The 22629-nt window shown below is 37.8% G+C and overlaps 1 protein-coding gene across 1 annotated transcript in view; it reads right to left on the bottom strand.

The window, feature by feature from the left end:
* LOC130849799 (kinesin-like protein KIF28P) overlaps nucleotides 1-22629 on the bottom strand; it is a 79464-nt gene that overhangs the window by 46637 nt on the left and 10198 nt on the right. Inside the window, 5 exon segments of the mRNA XM_057728978.1 lie at nucleotides 257-368; nucleotides 4284-4438; nucleotides 6354-6578; nucleotides 9946-9981; nucleotides 15364-15567. Of these exon segments, the coding sequence (XP_057584961.1) occupies nucleotides 257-368; nucleotides 4284-4438; nucleotides 6354-6578; nucleotides 9946-9981; nucleotides 15364-15567 (732 nt within the window).

Genomic DNA, 22629 nt, shown 5'->3' with positions numbered 1-22629 from the left:
GTTCCTTGTAGAGAACTTGAAAACTACAGAAAAGAGTAAATTAAAAAATCAAAATTAGCAGTATAGAAACTTGATTTGAACATTGCCATAGAAAGAGCTCCAGGAGTCATGAGATAATAGGTAAGAACATGCTATATCAATGCAGAGTGCTGTGTTCAGTAGTCTACGGAGAATAACTTTAATAATAATAACAACAGCAATAATAACAGCTACATGAGTCTACACAGTCTAAAATGTGGTAAGAAAGTCACTTTACCAAAGTTGTTCTGCTGTTTCCATCCAGAGCTGACTGGAGCAGTTTGGTCAGAACAGAGTCTCTGTAGGGAACGTGCAAGACTTTCTTCCCCATGGCTGCATCAGCCAGAGCACTGAATGAAAAGAAAATATAAAATGACAAAAAATTTTAAATGTAACAAGAAGAAATCTGCCTCCATCTGGATAAGTCAGAAACACCCCTCAGATCCCCTTGTTGACCTCATATACCACAGACATGACTCTAAGGTATATCCAATAGTTGAAGCACCTTCTGTACAAAGATGCTGAAGCGAGATAGCAGTACAGGCTGCTGGCTCCCCCTCCAAGGTCAACACTGGGGAAACCATAACAGAGAGGGAAGCCCAGATCTGACACTAACACACTAAAGCTTGGGAGGAAAACCCAGAGCCTGCACGCAATTGTAAGTTTATGTATAGGAAAGGGTTGTGATCTGAGGAAGAGGGTGGCAGGCTAGCAGTGTGAAGATAGGTATGGGGAGTGGGTTTAAGTCGTTTTCTTGTCTTTCTCTCATACTTCCTTAGGAAGATCCCATAGAATTAGGACCCCCTAGGACTATAGCATCAGAGTAACAGTGAATGAGAGAAGTAACAGCTCAGTCCCTGCCCCACTCAGGGCACTACTGAGAAAGCAGTGTTGTCATTGAAGAGAGCGGGGAAGAGGAGAGAGGAAATCCCATCTCTGTGAAATTATAATCACAGAGAAAAGAAATCTAAGAAATTAATCTATCAATTTAGAAAATAAACAAAATGATCATCTAGAAAGGAATAGATACAATAATTGAAATTTAAAACTCTATGGAGAGGGCTTCCCTGGTGGCCCAGTGGTTAAGAATCTGCCTGCCAATGCAGGGGACATGGGTTCGAGCCCTGGTCCGGGAAGATCCCACATGCTGCAGAGCTACTAAACCCATGCGCCACAACTACTGAGCCTGCACTCTAGAGCCTGCGAGCCAAAACTATTGAGTCCACGTGCCACAACTACTGAAGCCTGCACACCTAGAGACCATGCTCTGCGACAAGAGAAGCCACTGCATTGAGAAGCCCACACACCACAACAAAGAGTAGCCCCCGCTCTCCACAGCTACAGAAAGCCCGCACACAGCAATGAAGACCCAACACAGCCAATAAATAAATAAATAAATTTATTAAAAAAAAGATCTGAAAAAAAAACCTCTATGGATAGGTTCAACAGAAAAGTAGACACTGCTATAATGGGTATTAGTGAACTAGATAGTTCAGAAGAAATCTAGACTGCAGCCTGGAAGCATAGAGATGAGAAACAAGAAAGAAAGGTTAGGAGACATGGAGCACGGGTAAGAAGATTCAAATAGTTTAATTGAAGTTTCAGGAGACAAAAGAGGGGAAAAAATGGGCAGAAGCAATATGTGACAGATAATGGCTGAGAATTTTCTAGTATTGATGAAAATCACCATCACAGAGCTGTGGAGGCTAAGGAACTCCAAGAAGTGTAAATAAAGACAAATTGACACTCAAGTGCAACATAATAAAATTGGAGAGCACCAAAAAAGAAGTGCTTAAAAGCAGCTAAGGAAAAGATTATCTTCAAGGGAATAGCAATTAGACCAAGAATAGGAAATGGGAGATGGTATCCTTAAAGAGCTGATAGAAAATACTGCCCATCTAGAATTATATACTCAGCAAAATTATCTTTCAAAAATAAGGTAAAACAAAGAAGTTTCAACCAAACAAAAATTGAGTTTGCCATCAGCAGAGGATCACTAACTAAAAGAAATTCTAAAGAATATATTTCAACCAGAAGGAAACTGATCTTACAGAGCAGCTCTGAGGTTTAAGGAGGAATGAATAAAAATAATAAAAAAGGAATAAATGTGAATGAACACTAACTGTATAACATAGTAATGATAATGTCTGTGGGGGTTAAAGAAGAGTAGAATTAAAATATATATCAACAATTGCATATGTAGGATGGAGATCCTCATATTATCCAGGAATAGGATAAAGTGTTTATTATATTTAGATGTTGACCAACTGAACAGATTAAAGAGCCAAGGAGCAGTAAGCATATATTGAATTTTGACATATAACAGAAGTAGCATAGACGATCACTGGGGAAAGGAGAGACTATTTAACAAATAACCTGAAAAAATTGGTAATCTATAAGGAAAAAAAGGGTGCCCATTTTATACTACTATACGTCGACTTCAGATGGATAGGAACTTAAGTATAAATTCTCTTAAGGCACAGAAAATGCAAAAATGCAAAACATAAACCATAACTTCTGCTCATCAATAGATAGCTTTAAAAAAGTGAAAAGACTTATTGTATGTTAACTGTATCTCAATAAAAGTTCTTAAAAAATACTGAAAAGACAAGCTACTAACTGGGAGAAGATATTTACAATATATATACCTAAGAAAAGAGTAATAAAAATATGTTAAAATTGTGTACAGATCAATGAAAAAGACAATAGAATAATGAGAAAAACATAAGACCAGGTATTTTGAGAGGAAACATATTGCTAATAAACAAATCAAATGATACTCAAGCTTGTTAGTAACCAAGACTATCAAGACCATAGTAAAGTATATTTATACGCATTCAGTTGGTAAATATCAAGAAATCCGACAATACCAAGCCTTAGAAAAGATGTAGATTGATAGGATATGTTATATATTGCTGATGGAAACATAAATTGGTCCAACCATTTTGGAGAACAATTTGTCACCATCTGGAAAAATTAGGTATTCACACACCTTATATATAAAACCCAATAATTTCAATTCTTTGTCTATACCAAAAAAACTTCGATACCCAGTGTACAAGAATGTTCATAGTAACACTGTTTGTAATAGCAACAAACAAACAAAAACCTGGAAACAACCAAAATGCCAATTAACAGGAGAATGAAGGAATAAATTGTGGCATATCCCCACAGTGGAATACTACACAACAATGAAAAAGAAGTAACAACTGCTGCTGTAACAACATGGATGAATCTCATAGACACAATGTTTAGTAAAAGAACAGAAAATAACTAGAGCCACACATAACATGGATGGATATTGTTAATAATGCTGAATTTAAAAGCAAACTCTACTCCTGGGTATATACTTAAGAGGAATGAGTGATTATTTTCCCCAAAGCACATGTGCAAGAATGTTGATAGCAACTTTATTCATGACAGTCAAAACCTGGAAGCAAACTAAATGCCCATCAATGGGAGAATGGAAAAATAGTGGTTTATTCCTACAGTGGAATCCTGCATAGCAATGAAGAAGCACTAATAATTGCTCCATGAAAGAACATGGCTTAGTCTCACATACACACTCCTTAGCGAATGAAGCCAGATGCAAAAGACAGTGACCTCATAGAAATGATCGCATTCATGTGAAAATCAGTACAGCGGGGCAAAACAATCTTTGGTAACAAATGTCAGTTTCTTTTGGTGGGATTACAAACCAGGAGGGGGTGTAAGGGGATCTTCTGGACTTTGGAAATGTTCCATATCTCAATATAGGTGGTAATTACATAGATATATACATACATTAAAAATTCATTGAGCTGAACATTTAAGACTTGTGCACGTTAGTTTATGTGCTATACATCTTAACAACTTAAAAAATGCAAGATGCAGAAAATAATGTAATATTTTACCCTTTTTATGAAATTCAAAAATCAGAGCCACCAAATAATAATATTCACTTGTGGTAAAACAAAAAAAGTTTGAAAGAAAGAAGGAAGGAAGGAAGGCAGGAAGGGAAGGAGATAAACATAAAATTCAAAATTGTGGCTACCTCCAAGGGGAGCATAGGAGAGGAATACCAACTGTTTCTTGGGTTGGGTGGTGGTTTTATTAGTGTTTGTTACTTCATTTAAAAGCAATTAATTAGTTTAAAATAGAATCTATAGGAGCTCCTGGAATGAACCAATGATGACAGTGGGCCATGAACCAAGGGTCATGATTAAATTTTGATATTTGAGGTCATTTTTATGGCACAAATAAGTACCTATCCACTGATTATTTACCTGATAACATTTCCTAAATTAGTTAAACTTAAGTTAACTCGTGATCCTTCCCTCAGTCTGTCTCCTTCGGATCCTGAAGATTTCTGCCCTTCACTTCCAGCTAAATCCACCAAATTAATACTGGATTGTTTGGTGAGGTCTCTGTCTAGGAAAACCTGTAGGAAAGCACCACAAGTTATGCTATTAGAGTGGTAGCAGGCTACATAAGAAGTCAATCTATTTTACATCCTAAAATATTTTTTCCAATTGTATTTCACACTCAAAAAAGATATAATAAAATTTATAAGTTAAAATGCCATCTTCTTTACAATGACATTTTACAACATTACTAGACCCAAATGACTCAGTTGCCACTTCCCAATTCTGCAAAGCTATTTCCAATGAGATATTAGATACCAATTATTGCTCTAGTATTTCTGTGATCAATAAGGTTTTTTTGTTGGTTGGTTGGTTGTTTTGTTTGCTTTTGTTTTTGTTTTTTGGGGTGTTTTGGGGGGTGTTTTTTGTTTTGGGGTTTTTTTTTGGGGGGGTACATCAGGTTCATGTTTTGGGGTTTTTTTTGTTTTTGTTTTTGGCTGCACCACACAGCTTGGGAGACCTTAGTTCCCCAACCAGGGATAAACCTGTGCCCCCTGCAGTGGAATCATGGAGTCCTAACCACTGGACTGCCAGGGAATTCCCGATCAATAAGTATTTTAAATATACTGTGAAATCTGCAAAATAAGTAACTGTTCAGGAGGGTATAGTCATGTAGTGGAAAGAACATGTCTTTTAGAATGCTACAGATTCCCTGCTGTCATGTAACTATGAGCAAACGGTTTAACTTTTCAGAGTTTCAACTTTCTCAGTTGTAAAATAGGGATGATAGCATATTATTGGGATGTTACAAGGGTAAAAGATAATAGATGTAGGCAGTTCTAACCATGCCTGGCATACACTAATAGGTGTTAATATTGTTACTGACCCCAGTTAACAGAGTATGCTTATTTTTTTCCAGTTAATTTTGTCTCTTGCCTCCAAAATATCAAGTTAAAAACATAGCAGGGCAAACCATATGTAAGATTTATGAATTTCACTAACATTGTAAAATCACGTGAACAATTCTTAAAAGTTTACAAAGTTCTTTAAAATGCAGTATATTATTTAAACTTCTCAATATTCCTATGAGGATAACTATTCGTCTCCTTTTACAGAACGAGAAACTGCAACTCAGGAAAGGTAAGTTATTTCCCAAAGTTTCAGAGCTGGTAAACAGAGTCATACGTGGTCTAGTGTTCTTCCACTATTCCTCGTTAGAGCAGGACAATCTTTATTTATTACTATTTTATCTATTACTAGTGCTGTGGCTTAGGGGATAGAGGTGGTAGAATTGTAGCTAACTATAATGTTTAACCAGACTTTGTGAATAACCATTTCTGAATCAAATTGTCCACAACTGTAGAGGTCACTCGGTGATATCTACCAAAGAGAGGGGAGGAGAAAAGTGTGTTCTAGTTTATCAAAGATTCTGGTTAGTGGAGCGTTACATGGATTACCTGGTTTCAAAGACTTTATCTTGGACTTCCAAATACCGGACAGACACTTCAGGATCTGGTGGTCCCCTAGGCGCATAGATCTGAGAGCTGGCCATCATTGTATTGGTGATGCAGAGAAGGCCTACTCTTGGAATCCTCCGTGACAAACCACACACTCATCCTCATATCGCCACAATTTGATCAACTTGGGGGTCAAAACCTGTTCCTCAGAGCATGGAATTTACTTAAGGGAAATCAGTCTTTAGTCCCAGGGGCATTTCTGGGATCTGGTAGATCTTACTGCCACCCTTCCATTAGTAAGAGGCTCGCTTAGGCCAGGGTGGGGCATGGATGTGGGGGGAGGGAGGGAAGAAGACAAGTGCCTCACTTTCTCCTGCTTCTGACCCTATAGTCTGTGTTTGGAAATAGCTACCTTAATCTATAGGTCAAATCTAAAAAGATTCCATAATACTCACCAGCCCATAATGCTACTAGGAAAACTTCCCTGGACCCCCTTGGTGGGAGGTGGGGCCAATGGCATCCGCTTGAATCTCACCTGCTTGAACTGAATGGTGAGGACCATGTGAGACCGGCTGCTGCTGGCATTCATGTTGGTCGAAGCTGTGGTCCTTATTTTTGTTCCCTGTTCCATCAGTCTTTCAATCTGGGCATAGTTCTCACAAGGCACTGACTTCAGACCATCCACATAAAAGCCCAGCTGTTGGTCTTCCCTTACTTTTAGCCCTCCAGGTTTCTTGGTTTTGGACAGCAAATCCCTTACCTGTGGAAAAAAGAATAAATAATGTAAAATTCAGGAAGGCAAGGATTTTTGTTCATTTCACTGTTATAGCTCCTCCTAGAATATATTAGGTGCTCAGTAAATATGTATTGGATGAATGAATAAATATTAAAGTTCTGTAGATACCAGACCACCTCATAATTTGGATAAGTAAGGAATAGAGAAATGACAAGTAACAAAATATGGAAACCTGTTGTAATTAGTGGAAATCAGAAGCAAATTATTTTTTAGAAATTCAGTTTCATTATTTTCAAGAACCTAGAGCACTTCAACCAGACTGCAAGGTCCCTAAAGGTGGGGCCATTTCTCTTTACTAGTACAGTAAGTCCCCTACATAAGAACAAGTTCCGTTCTGAGAGCACATTCATAAGTCCAATTTGTTCATAAGTCCAACAAAGTTAGCCTAGGTACCCAACTAACACAATCGGCTATATAGTGCTGTACTGTAATAGGTTTATAATACTTTTCATACAAATAATACATAAAAAAAACACAAAAAATAAAGAAAACATTTTTAATCTTACAGTACAGTATCTTGAAAAGTACAGTAGTACAGTACAATAGCTCACATACAGGGGCTGGCATCGAGTGAACAGGCAAGAAGAGTTACTGAGTGGGGGAGGGAGAGGAGGTGGGAGGTGGTGGAGCTGAAGGATGGTCAGCAACAGGAGACGGAGGGCGAGCTGCAATCTCACTCGTGCCTGACGCTGATGGCACAGAATCTGGTTCCTTGCTGGATTCAATTCTATCTACCCTTTTGAAAAAATGATCCAGTGATGTCTGGGTAGTAGCTCTTTTTTTCTCATCATAGATGACATGGTGGCACTGGATTGCATTCTGAACGGCTGCTGCAACTTTCGTGTACCATTCTATGCTCGGGTCCTGTGCCTCAAAAACTAACAGTGCCTCCTCAAATAAAGAAAATCCCCTTGCCATTTCTCGCATCTAAGGTTGAAGATGTGTCTGAATAAGGTTAACTAGAAAAATGTGAAGTAGGTTTATCTAAATGGAATGCACGTGCCCAGAGACAAAGGCAGATCCTGGTACTGGATCCTCCAGGTTGTACCTGGAGATTGAATCAATGGTTATCACAAGACCTTCTTCACTCACCTTGGCTCTTGTGAGACTCTCCTAACTCTGTCTCTATCTGGCACGCCTTCAAATACAACCCCACTCCTTCACTTTGCTGCTAGGGAAATCTTCCAAAACACCAGTCTGATTCTCTTATTTCCCTGTTTAGAATCCTTTACTGATTTTCCATCACCTCCCAGACAAAGAGGCTTTGCCTTTTGGCAACCAATGTTTAGCTGCATCTCCTGCTGCTTCCCTGTTCTCACCTCCCCACATGCTTCCAGCTCTGGCTACACAAGGCCCCCACTGTTCTCTTAAATGCCACATGTTTTCACGTATCCCTGCACTTGTTAACACTAATCCTGTTGCCTAAAGTGCCTCCCAGCCCTCCTACTGCTTCACCAAACTCATGAAAGATCAAGGTCCAGTCTAACTCTTCTGTTGACAAACAACACCAACAATCCCAGGCAGTATTAGTTCTCTCTCTTCTATGTCTTTCTTTTCACCATTCATGTGGTATACATAATATATTTTACTACCATCTGCAGTGGATATTTTATCTTCTACCAAACTTCTCCACGGCAGAAATCATGTCTTAGGTTTTACTCATTCTCAGAGTCTTGTATGATGTCTGAAACATGAAAAGTATCTAATAAACTTCACTTTGACTATTGAAGTACTACTGAAAAAATACCAGAGACTCATAGAAGGTGAGACATGAAGGGGTTTTTAGGAATTCCAATGTCCTTATTTTAGAGATGAGAAAAGAGAATTCCAGAGAGAGTATCCTCATTAATAGGTATCAGTAGGGGACCTACAGTGTGATGCCATTCCCCCCGTTTCTTCCACAAGAACTTCGTAATAAAGGAAGTAAAGTTGTCCTCTTGAAGTTATCAGTATGAAATAAAAGAGCCATACAGTCTCCCAAGCCCATTAACTTGAGAGAAATAGAAATTTAATCAGTGATGTTAACATAATAACCCATTTGAATTTACTGTCAACCTTCAGCAGTAATAAATGCTCGTGGAAGCATATGAGAAACAAAATGGTTATCTTCTCTTCATAATATAAAGAGAAGAACACTGACAGATTTATTTCTTCAATAATATTTATTTAGTAATAATTAAGTGCAAGGCTTTGAATAGTGCTTGGGGTTATACAAGAAATCCTGGGATATGACTATCCTTAAGAAACTTACAGTTATAGATACCTTTGTCAATTTATCCATTCGGCAAACCTTAGGGGCATCTATTCTAAACCAAATATTATACTAAGTATTGCCAATAGAAAGGTGCACTTTTCTGTTCTGGAGATACAAATATGTAAATAAAATTTTACAGTATAATCTAAGCACAAATGGGAAGAGTAGAATGAAAAAGCACTTGCTGAATATCTAGTATTTGCTAAGCACTACGTTAGAAATTTAAGATTCAGTGTATCTCAATGTGTAGTGCCTTATTTTAAATTCTCTACTTTATAAACAAGCAAACTGAGCTCTGAGATAAAGTGATTTTCCAAAGTCACAAAGCTAGTAAATGAGAGAGCCGAGATTTGAAACCACATTCTAACCATGATCAGGGAAACTATAGCCTCTGTGCCAAATTCAACCCTTCACTTGTTTTTCTATGATCGCTGAGGTAAGAATGTTTTTCACATTTTTAAATGGCTGGAAAAATCAAAAGAAAAATATTTTGTGACGTGAAAATTATGTGAAATTCAAGCTTCAGTGTCTATAAGCAAAGTTTTATTGGTACACAGCCACGTCCACTCACTTACGTATCCTCTGCGGCTGCCTCTATGCTCTGAGGACAGAGTACAGTAGTTGTGACAGACACTTTATGTCCCTCAAAGCCTAAAATATTTTCTGTCTGGACTTTGAAGATAAAGTTTGCCAGCCCCTGTACTGAAGCCAGGCTGACTGAAGCCTTAGGATGTATAAAGGAGCTGACATTTGAGATGGATTTGAGGTTTAGTGGTTTAAGGCCAGAGAAAGCAGGAAGTATATTCCAGGCAGGGGAAAGATAGATGTAGGAAAGAATGACATATTCTAGAAAGGAAGAAACAGTTCTGTATGGCCGAAGCATAGAGTGTGCAGAGATAAAAGGACATAAAATGAAGTGGAACCTGCCTAAAATGAGGTAGGTTATGGCTGAACAGTCAATGCCAGGCTAAAGAGTTTTTACTTTATCTGTAGGATAGGTGGGGGGGAGCCTCTGATGTTTATTAAGCTGCAGAGAGTCACTCATATTTGTGTGTCAGAAAATACAATCATTGTTACCTGTTCATTGTAAATTTCCAGCATGCTGAATGTAACCTGTATAGAAAAGAGCATAAAGTAAGTTAAGATTCTCTTGAAGCAGTCATCTGTGAAAAAAAAGTAAAAAAATGGAAACAAGATAAATGGACAACAAAGGAAAAAGCTACATGTTAAATAAATAAGTAGTAAACCTCTTTTTCACAAGCAATGTGAGATTCTCAAATAATTTTAATGATATGGAGGAAGTTCTTTTTTTTAAATAAATTTATTTATTGGCTGCATTGGGCTTTCGTTGCTGCACACGGGCTTTCTCTAGTTGTGGTGAGTGGGGGGCTACTCTTCATTGTGGTGCGCGGGCTCCTCATTGCGGTGGCTTCTCTTGTTGCGGAGCACGGGCTCTGGGCGTGTGGGCTTCTGTAGTTGTGGCCCATGGGCTCAATAGTTGTGGCTCACAGGCTCCAGAGCACAGACTCAATAGTTGTGGTGCACAGGCTTAGTTGCTCTCGTGGCATGTGGGATCTTCCTGGAGCAGGGATCAAACCCGTGTCCCCTGCATTGGCAGGTGGATATTTAACCATTGCGCCATCCAGGAAGTCCCGGAAGTTTTTAATATAAATTTAAAACAGATACAAAACATTGTGTGTGTGTGTGTGTGTGTGTGTTTCAGTCTCAATTGTGAACAGAAAAAGGTTGTTCTGTGTTGCTCACTTCCCAATCTGAACATATGCAGAGAAGAAGACTGGTCTCTACCCCACCAGGCTTTTGGAATCATGCTAGCCAAGCTTATACCGCTTACACAGGAAACTGGAGGAATCTGAACGACTCTAGTCTAGAGAAGAGGCTCTAAGAGTGACATTTTGCCACCGCCATCCCCTGACTCATGACAAGCTGGCTTGTCTGTCAGAGGCCCTGTGGTGAGTCTTGCCAGTCGAGCCTCACCTCCCCAGAGCGTGCAGCTAGCTTCAGAGAAGGAACACACGGGAGGGGAGCTCAAGATGGCAGAGGAGGAGGACACAGAGTCACCTCCCCGCCTTAACGTACCAGCAACACAGCTATACCGCGGAGCAACTCTGACTGAAAACTAATTGGAGACCTGCAGAAAGTCTCACACAACCGAGACTGTGAGAAAGACCCACACAGAATCGCGCAGGAAGGGAAGAGAAGCAGTCGGGTCGGGCCTGCTCCCCTGGGAGCGACACAGAGGAGAGTATCACCCAGGCCTGCAGACGCGGCAGGGAGAGGTTGGAGTGGGCGGCTCAGCCCTGAAGTCTGACACCCAGGGGTGGCGCGGGATGAAGCCCCGAGCTGGTCTGAAAAGCAGCGAGGCTGTAAGAAACCTGGACTCCACACATGAAGGATGTGCACACATTTGCTCACTCCAGAAACAGGGATTTTTAAAAAAAAAATCAGACTAAAACTGCGTGAGGCTCTGGCCAGTTTCCTGCAACTGCCCCGGCATGCACCAGCCAGAGTCGAGCACCCGCTCCAGCCCCTATGGCCCCAGCGCTGCTGCTGCCGTCTGGGGTGAGGGTGCTGGAGCGGGGAGGGCACACACTTAGAAGGAAGGGAGCCAGCGGACCCAACCCAAAGGGCTTCTGCTCCAGCAACTTGAGGCTCGACCCTGCCCCCTACAGGGCAGTGACAGCCACTGAGAAGCTCCAGCTCACACCTGGCTTGGGCCCTCGCCGCTCCATCTCCAGAACTTCCCAAACAAGCAAAAACTAAAAGAGCTTATCAATATTAAATCGACCTTAAAAGTAATGTTAAAGGGCCTTCTCTAAGTGGAAAAGAAAAGGCTACAACAAGTAAAAATCTACAGGAAAGGAAAAATCTCACTAGTAAAGGCAAATAAATATATAGTAAAGGCTGGGGATCAACCACTTAAATAAACTAGCATGAAGATTAAAGGACAAAAACATTGTAAAATAAACTATAATTACAATAACAGTGAAGGTATAAGCATGAAGATGTAAAATATGACATCACAAACACAAAACATGCGGGAGGGGAGCAAAAAATGTAGATTTTAGAATCTGTTTGAAGTTAAATGACCACCAGTTTAAAACAAGTAGGTTAAGATATATGAACCCCATGATAAAGTCAAAACCTACAAATAGACACACAAAAACTAGAGAGAAGGGAACAAAAGCATACCACTAAAGAAAATCATCAAACCACAAAGGAAGAAACTAAATGAAGAAGAACTAACAGAGAAGAACTAAAATAAACAAATAGTCAAGGATTAGTAGACAAGGATAGCATACATATGAGAGAGATCAAAATAAACGATAGAAAATAGAAACTCAGAGAAAACAGACAACGCAGAGATTAGAAGAGAACTTTTTTTATTATATAAATTTCAGGTATACAGAATTATAATTCAACATCTGTGTACACTATAAAGTAATCATTACCACAAATCTTCCACCTGCCACCACGCAGTGGACTCACTTCACGAGTTTTGACCACCCCCCAACCACCTTCCCCTCTGATAACTACTGATCGGATCTCTTTATGGATGAGATTTTCATTTTATTTTGTTTTTTTAGATTCCACATATGAGTAGAATCATATAGTATTTGTCTTTCTCCATCTGTAATGCCTTCAAGGTCCATCCATGTCACAAGTGGCAGGATTTCATTCTTTTTTATGGGTGGATATATATATATATATCTTCACATCTTCTTTATCTGTTAATCCTTGATGGACATTTAGCTTGCTTCCATATCTTGGCTATTGTAAAAAATGCTTCTATGCACTTTGGGGTGCATGTATCTTTATGAATTGTTGTTTTCATTGTTTCTGGATAAATGCCCAGGAGTGGAATTGCTGGATCATATGGTAGTTCTATTTTTAGTTTTTTGAGGAATCTCCATTCTGTTTTCCATAGTGACTGCACCAATTTAAAGTTCCACCAACAGCCACAAGGGTTCCCTTTTCTCCACATCCTCACCAACACTATCCCATGTCATTTTTTCTTTTTTTTTTTTTTTTTGGTCACGCCACACAGCTTGCAGGATTTTCGTTCCCTGACCAGGGATCGAATGGGTCCATGGCACTGAAAGCCCATGACTTAACCACTGGAAAACCAGGGAATTCTCTATCTCTTGTCATTTTTGATGATAGCCATCCTAACAGGTGTGAGGGGATAGTGAAATGGAGCAGGACCCTATGGTCCTTGTCCCCTGTGTCTTCAGCCTGCCTTTTGTCTGTGGAAAAAGTTTAGTCAAAGAATAAGTTTAATTAGAGAAGTGAGATAATGCAGATACAAAGGAAAACAGTCCAAGAAGACTAAATAATAATTGTTTAGTCATTAAGCATAGTCAAGGACCTTTGGTTCCACTTCAAGGACTATAGATAATATTCTGAGCCATATCCTTTATAGATATTAAAAACCCCACTAGGTGGAAGAAGTTAACTACATGATGACCAGACGGTAGCCATGACATAAGCTGCCACAATTCTGAGAACTGGTCTCAAAGACATGGGAACAAACCGACACTGGAACTGAAGAATAACCGTACTTAAAACAATCAAGATGACGCTGATCACACCACCACATGACCAATTTCAGGGTGACTGTTCGAGCTGACTCTACTGTTTTTGTAGCCCTCTCTCCTCCACCTATAATAGCTTTTGCCCACTGACTGTTGGGGGGCAGAGTCAGCCTTTGGACAGGAGTCTGCCCTCCCCCTCCAGGTTTCCAGCATCTGAAACATAAAGCAAACTTTCCTTTCCACCAGCATTGTCTCTTTCTTGGCTTTTGAGTGGTGAGCAGCCAGACCCCCACTTTGGTTAACAATATCTCATTGTGGTTTTGAGTTTCATTTCTCTCATAATTAGTGATGTTGAACATCCTCTCATGTCCCTGTTGGTCATCTGTATATCCTCTTTGGAAAAGTGCCTTTTCAGGTCCTCTGCCTTTTTTTTTTTTTTTTTTTTTTTTTACGTATTTATTTAGGCTGCACTGGGTCTTAGTTGTGGGATCTTTTAGTTGTGGCATGCAGACTTTTAGTTGCAGCATGCATGTGGGATTTAGTTCCCCGACCAGGGATGGAATCCAGGCCGCCTGCATTAGAAGAGTGGAGTCTTACCCACTGGACCACCAGGGAAGACCCCTTCTGCCCATTTTTAAATAGGGTTTTGGGGAGTTTTTGCTGTTGAGTTGTATAAATTCTTTATATATTTTGAATATTAACCTCATTGGATATATGACTTACAAATATCTTCTCCCATTTAATAGGTTGCCTTTTCATTTTAATGATGGTTTCCTTCTCTGTGTAGGAGGTTTTTCATTTTATTAGTCCAATTTGTTTATTTTTGCTTTCCTTTCCCTTGCTTTTGGAATCAGAGCCATAAAAACATCGCTAAGACTGATTTCACTGAGGTTACTGCTTATGTTTTCTTCTAGAGCTTTTATGGTTTCAAGACACATTAAGTGTTTAATCCACTTTGAATATATTTTTGTGTATGGTGTAATATAGTGGTCTAACTTCATTCTTTTGCATGTAGCTGTCTAGCTTTCCCAACACCATTTATTGAAGAGACTTTCCTTCTTCATTGCATGTTCTTTGCTCCTTTGTCATAAATTAATCATCAATATATGTGTGAGTTTATTTCTGGGCTCTCCGTTCTGTTCTATTGATCTCTGTGCCTGTTTTTGTGCCAGTACAGTACTTTTTTGATTACTATAGCTTTGTAGTATAGTTTGAAATCAGGGTTGTGATGCTGCCAGGTTTGGTCTTCTTTCTCATGATTGTTTTGGCTATTTGATATCTTTTCTGGTTATATACAAATTTTAGAATTATTCTACTTCTGTGAAATATGCCATTGGAATTTTGACAGAGATTGTATTGAATCAGTCGATTGCTTTGGGTAATATGGACATCTTAACAGTATTCATGAACATGAGATGTACATTCATTTATTTGTGTTTTTGTCAATTTCTTTCATCAGTGTACAGGTTTTCAGTGTACAGGTTTATAGTTTTCAGTGTACAGGTCTTTCAACTTCTTGGGTCTTTTATGCTAGGGCAAGTAAGAAACTATGCTGGGGGAAACAAAATAACATTCTTTATTTAGAAATATAAATAAATAAATAAAGATGATAACACACCTGCAACCTTGGTAGGAGAGGGGAGCAAAGGGAACCAGAGACTTGAGTTAGCTAAGGTTTTGTGTCAGCATTTAAGATGCCTGCTTCTATGATACTCAAAATGCCTTTTAAAAATATCTTCTTGGGTTTGCCTCCTTAGAATCAGAAAAAATCAACATTTTATTTAGCTGAAACTTGGTTTTGTAATCATGTAAAGTTTTAGGATAATTAACGTTATCCTAAAATAGAGATGCTAATAACTTTCACTGGGGGCAGAGAATTTCCAAAATGGAAAAAAAAAAAAAAAAAAAAACCTTAAAGAAGGGATTGTAGAATAATACATACGTGGTATTCTTGATTTTTCTCCTGGTTCTCAATTGCTTGAAATAGCTCTTCACACACATTTGGAATGATACCCTTATTTGCACCAAATCCAATCATGGAATAGCTTTTTCCAGAGCCAGTTTGTCCATAAGCCAGGAGAGTAGTATTATAGCCTTGCCAGGCACTGTCCAGAATTCCTCTGCCAAGATCATGGAAAACATCTCTCTGGAAAGAAGACCGCAAGCATCAAGTTCAGCACAGACGTTTCACAGTACTCAAAATCTAATATTCTGGTTTTGATGAATTCCACCTTAACTAGTATCATATGACTTACTTGAAATATAACTCAGATGCTGTCTTAAAATCAGTGAAATAAAGCTGGAAACCAAAAAGGGGGTTTTCAGTTTGGGAAACACTGATCACCACCAATCACCATGGATCTTCAATGAGCTAATATTCATTAGCAATAGGTTTGAGTATTTTAAAGCCTTGATAAAACATGGGCTAGGTCTTTAAAATTCAGCAATTAGACAAAAATATCAAGGCACCAAGGGACACAGGCCAAAGTGTTTTCTACTTTCTCTGTATTCTTTAATCCAAACAACAATGTTACAAAATTCCTACACTAATTTTAGCACGCTGCTGCTGAAATTTGTTTTTTTTACGAGACCTAGTGATTCTGAAGCCAACACATGTGTATACATGTGCACTTTTTTTTAGTGGCAGACACAGATGCTTGTGCCTACAATTGCTTGAAAGAGAAGATGTGGGCTGGCTTTTATTATCTATTATCGGATTATCTACTATTATCTACTACATTATCTATAATATGAGATATTATCTCTTATTTCCATAGCCAGCAATAATTCTCTTATTTGAGGCTGTTTCAAAATGTATATTGTTCTCTCTTTAATATCAATAAGAGTAAGCATTACATATTCCATTTCTTGCAATATATACATTTATGTAATTTATATAATTTTTATTTCTGGGAAGGATGCACATACCAACATAGTATGATTTATACAAGGACAACAGACAATAACCAATTTTCTCACACTATTCATTTCTCATGAGAAAGTATTATACTACAAGTGTTAGGAGATCTCTAGGCTTAAAATGTGGAATCTGGCCAGTGGTTTCCCAGAACACTGAGACCATACTTTCATCAAAACAATGTAGATATCCACTCTACCTTAGGAGTTATTAGCTGAACCTAAGGAGCGCTCACTAAGCTTAGTAAAGTAATTGGTTTTGCTATCTTTTTTCCCTCTGTGCTATTTGGAGATTTGGGGGAAATGCTTTTATTGTCAATTTTTATGAATTGAAAACTTCAAACAAGCAACATAGAATTTTATTAAATAAATAAAATCTTAGAGAATAGAATCATTCTGTATAGGTTTCCACTGAAATCTCTTTTGGGTGTCAGTGATTTGCATATTAGGTAAGCCAAGAAGTCACAGAACTGCATTTCTAGTGTCTTCCTTTTCATCATCTATAATCATCTACATGAAAATGTTTCTTACACTACAGTATGTAAAACAATAATTTTGCAGTATCTTAATAGGTGGTCCACAAAATATAGGTGGTCAGCCTCATTGAAGATGAGAGGGAACGCTGTTGACAAAGCTAATCATGTCTCTTTACAGCACAATTCTTGCAGTCTTTTAAAACTATCTTTTAAGAAACTGAGATAAAATTGACATATATACTAGTTTCAAGTGCACAGCATAATGATTTGATATATGCATATATTGAGAAATGATTACCAGAATAAATTTAGTTCACATCCATCACTTCACAGGGTTATAAACTTTTTTCTTGTTTGTTTGTTTTGTTTTGTTTTGGGGTTTTTTTTTTGGGCCGTGAGGCATGACTTGTGGGATATTATTTCCCCGACCAGGGATTGAACCTGGGCCCTCAGCAGTGAGAGTGCAGAGTCCTAACCACTGGACCGCCAGGGATTTCCCCCAATTTTTTTTCTTGTGATGAAAACTTTTAAGATCTACTCTCTTAGCAACTTTCAAATATACACTACTGTATTTTTAACTACAGGCGTACTTCAGAGATACTGTGGGTTCAGTTCCAAACCATCACAGTAAAGCAAATAATGCAATAAAGAGAGTCACACAAATTTTTTGGTTTCCCATTGCATATAAAAGTTATGTTTACACTAAACTGTAGTTTATTAAGTGTGCAATAGTATGATGTCTAAAAAGATAATGTATATATGTATGTGTATATATATATATATATATATATACACACATCATAATTTAAAAATACTTTACTAAAAAAATACTTTACTGCTCAAAAATGCTAACCATCATCTGAGCCTTCAGGGAATCATAATCTTTTTGCAATAGTAACATCAAAGATCACTGATCACAGATCACCATGAGAAATAGAAAAAGTTTGAAATACTGGGAGAGTTACCAAAATTTGACACAGACACAAAGTGAGCAATGTTGGAAAAATGGCACCAATAGACTTGCTCAATACAGGATTGCCACAAATCTTCAATTTGTTAAAAGAAAAAAGAAAAGAAAAAAGGAAAAAAAAAAAAAAAGAAAGAAAAGAAAAAGAAAAAAACACTGTATCTGTGAAGTGCAGTAAAGCCAAGCACAATAAAATGAGGTCTGCCTGTATAATCACCATGCTGTACATTATATCCCCAGGACTTATTTACCTTACTGGAAGTTTGTAGCTTTTGATGACCTTCACCCATTTCACCCATGTCCCACCCCCCACACCCCTCAAACCTGATACCTGACACTAACCCCTGCCTCTGGCAACCACCAATCTGTTCTCTGTATCTATAAGTTCATTTTTTTAAATAAATTTATTTATTTATTTTATTTATTTGTTGGCTGCGTTGGGTCTTCGTTGCTGCACACGGGCTTTCTCTAGTTGCTGCGAGCGGGGGCTACTCTTCATTGTGGTGTGCAGGCTCCTCATTGTAGTGGCTTCTCTTGTTTTGGAGCACAGGCTCTAGGCACACGGGCTTCAATAGTTGCGGCACATGGGCTCAATAGTTGTGGCTCACGGGCTCTAGAGCACAGGCTCAATAGTTGTGGTGCTCAGGCTTAGTTGCTCCGTGGCATGTGGAATCTTCCCAGGGCAGGACTCGAACCCTTGTCCCCTGCATTGGCAGGCAGATTCTTTACCACTGCGCCACCTAGGAAGTCCAATAAGTTCATTCTTTAAGAAGATTCCACACATAAGTGAGATTGTATAGTATTTGTCTTTTTCTGTCCAAACTATTTCACTTAGCATAATGCCCCCAAGGTCCACCCATGTTGTTGCAAATGGCAGGATTTCCCTCTTTTTATGGCTGAATAATATTCCATTGTATATGTATGTATATATGTATATATACATTTTCTTTATCCATTCATCTGTCAATGAACACTTAGGTTATTTCCATGTCTTGACTGTTGTAAATAATGCTGCAATGAATGTGGGAGTGCAGCTATCTTTTCAAAATAGTAATTTCATTTTCTTTAGATAAGTACCCAGAAGTGGGATGGCTGTATGACATGGTAGTTCCATTTTTAATTTTGAGGGGAATCTCCATACCCCCTTTGATAGTGGCTGTACCAATTTACATTCCCACCAACAATGCACAAGGGTTGCCTTTTCCCCACATCCCCACCAAAGTGTATCTCTTATCATTTTTCATGATGGCCATTCTAACAGGTGTGAGGTGATATTACACTGTGGTTTTGATTTGCATTTCCCTGATGATTAGTGACGTTGAGCACCTTTTCATGTATCTGTTGGCTATTTGTATGCTTTCTTTGAGGAAAATGTCCATTTAATCCCTCTGTCCATTTTAAAATCAGATTATTTTTTGGTATTGAGTTATATGAATTCTTCATTTATTTTAGATATTAACCTTTTATTAATATATGATCTGTAAACATTTTCTTTGATAAGTTGCCTTTTCATTTTGTTGATGGTTTTCTTTATGTATAGAAGCTTTTTGGCTTGAGGTACTCCCATTTTTTATTTTTGCTTTTGGTGTAAAATCCAAAATATCATTGCCAAGATATGTCTAGGAGCTTACTCCCTGTGTTCTCTTCTGGGAGTTTTATGGTCCCATGTCTTACATTCAAGTCTTAAATCTATTTTTTTAAGTAATGTAAGGTAGGGGACCAGTTTTATTCTTTTGCATGTAGCTGTCCAGTTTCCTGAAAAGACTATCCTTTCCCCATTGTATGTTTCTGTTCCTCTGTTGTAAATTAATTTACCATATATGCATGGGTTTATTTTCAGGCTCTCTACTCTGTTGATCTATGTGTCCATTTTCATGCCAGTACCATACTGTTTTGATTACTATAGCTTTGCAATATAGCTTGAAATCAAGAAGTGTGATGTCTCCAGTTTTGTTCTTCTTGCTCAAGATTGCTTTGGCTATTCAAGGGTCTTTTATGGTTCCATACAAATTTAAGCATTGTTCATTCTATTTCTTTGAAAAATGCCATTGGAATTTTGATAGAAATTGCACTGAATCTGTAGATGGCTTTGGGTAGTACGGACATTTTAACTATATTAATTCTCCCAAGACATGAGCACAGAATATCTTTTCCATTTATTTGTGTCTTCTTCAATTTCTTTCCTCAATGTCATAGTTTTCAGTGTACAGGTCATTCCCCTCCTTGGTTACATTTATTTCTTTGTATTTTATTCTTTTTGGAAAAAACTCTTTATTGACAAAATTAATATTCATTAAATCATTAGTTTAAAGTATACAGTTTCATAAGTTTTGACATATGTATTTGGCCATGTGACAACCACCACAATCAAGGTTTTTAAAAGGTTCTCTTGTGCCACTTTGCACTTAGGCCCCTCTTCCCACTTTCAGTCCCTGATGAAAGTTACTTTCAGTTACTTCCTGTAACTATAGTTTTGTTTCTTCTAAAATCGTCATTTAAGTGGAATTGTATAGTGTACAGTCTTTTGACTTCTTTTGCAGTATATGACTTCTTTTACTTACTACAATTCTTTGAGATTCATCAATGTTGTTGCATATATAATCATTAGTTCCTTTTATTGCTGAATTGCATTCTATTTTATAAATATATTTCTATTATCCATTCACAAGTTGATGGACATTTGAGTTTCCAGTTTGGGACTATTACATATAAAGTTGCTATGGATATTTGTATACAGGTGTTTGAGAGAACATATATTTTTATTTCTCTTGGAATTTCTGCATTGTATGTTAAATGTATGCTTAAATTGTAAAGAGACTGCCCGTTTTCCAAAATAACTGAACATGGCCATAAGCACTGTATTAGAGTTCCGGTTTTTCCATTCGTGCATGTTAATACTTGATACTGTCAGTTTTTAATTTTGTCATTTCTCATGAGTAGTATTTATCTCATTGTGGTATTAATTTGCATTTCCCTAATGACTAATAAATAGAGCTGGACACTTTTTCATTGGTTTTATGATTTATTGGTAAGTTATATATCTTCTTTGGTGAGGTCTCTGATAGAATTTTTTGCCTTTTTTTTTTCTTTTTATTGGCCACACTGCACGGCTTGTGGGATCTTAGTCCCAGACCAGGGATTGAATCTGGGTCCTCAGCAGTGAAAGTGCTGAGTCCTAACCACTGGACAGCCAGGGAATTCCCTACCATTAAAAAAAATGGACTTTTCTTCCTTTTTTCCCCTTAACTTGTAAGAATTTGTTATGTATTTTGGGTACTTTATCAGATATATGTTTTGCAAATATTTCCTTTCCTCACGGCTTGCTTTTTCATGTTCTTATTGGTATCTCTCAAAGAGCAAAATGTTTGGGTCTCATTTGTCAAATATTTTCTTTCATAATTCGTGTCCTATCTAAGACATTTTTGCCAAATCGAGATCATGACAATTTTCTCCTATGCTTTCTTTTAGAGGTTTTTAAATTTTAGCTTTAAGAGGTCTATGATCTATTTTGAGTTCATTCTGTATGTGGTGCAAGGAAAGGATCAAAGTTCATATTTTTCTGCATGAATATCCAATATTTCCAGCAACATTTGTTGAAAGACTTTAATTTTGAAGAACCTTGTCACCTGTGTTAGTTTGCTAGGGCTACCATAACAAATTACCACAAACTGGGTGACTAAAAACAACAGAAACTTATTGTCTCACAGTTCTGGAGGCTACAAGTCTAAGATCAAGGTATTGGCAATACCATGCTCTCTCTGAAGGCTCTGAGGAAGAATCCTTCCTTGCCTCTTCCTGGTTTCTTGTCGCTCGCAGTAGTTTTTGGCATTCCTTGCCTTATAGCTGCATCATTGCAGTCTCCGCCTCCATTGTCACATGGAATTCTCCCTGTGTATTTGTATGTCAAAATTTCCCTCTTCTTAACAGAATTGGACTTGGGGCTTACTTTAATCCAGGATAGCCTCATCTTAACTAATTACTTCTACAAACATCTTATTTCCAAATAAGGTCACATTTTGAGGCTTTGGCTGGACATAAATTTGGGGAGACTATTCAACCTATTACAGCTCTTTTGTAAAACAAAACAAAACAAAAAAAACGATGATATATGAGGATATATCTCTGGACACTGCATTCTGTTCCATTGATATATTATCTGTCTTTTAGCCAATACTACGTCTTGATTACTATAGGTCTATCTACAGTGGGTTTAAGTTCTTTAACTTTATTCTCTCTCAAAATAACTTTGGCTATTATCAGCCCTTTACAATTCCACGTAAATTATTGAAATAGTGTGTCAATTTCTACAAAAAAAATTACTGCTGGCATTTTGATTGAGATTTCTTTGAATCTGTTAATCAATTTGACTTCTTAATAATGTTGAGCCTTCTAATTCATTTAAGTCTTCCTTCCAGTAATGTTTTTATAGTGCACAGATTTTGCATGTATTTGGAGCTTTTGATGTTATTGTAAGTATTTTAAAATCTTAATTTCCAATGGTTCACTGCTAGCATAGAGAGATACTATCGATTTTTGTATATTGACCTTGCTAAACACACATTCACTATAGTAGCTTTTTCCTCCCTTTTTTGGGTAGATTCCTTAGGGTGTTTTGCATAGATAATTTTATTAGCTGCAAATATAGTTTTACTTCTTCATTTTCAATTTGCTTATCATTCATTTCCTATTAATTGCCTTACTGCCCTGGCTAGGGCCTGCAGTAGATGCTGTATAGAAATGATGAGATTGGACCTCCTTGCCTTGTCCCCATCCTTAGGGGCAACACATTCAGTGTTTCACCATCAAATGTGATGTTACCTATGTGTTGATGGAAGTTCTATTTCTAGGA

This window comes from Hippopotamus amphibius, chromosome 3, assembly GCF_030028045.1.
Source record: "Hippopotamus amphibius kiboko isolate mHipAmp2 chromosome 3, mHipAmp2.hap2, whole genome shotgun sequence".
NCBI lineage: Eukaryota > Metazoa > Chordata > Mammalia > Artiodactyla > Hippopotamidae > Hippopotamus > Hippopotamus amphibius.
Note: the sequence above shows the minus strand (reverse complement) of the source record. Positions and strands in the feature narration are given on the sequence as shown.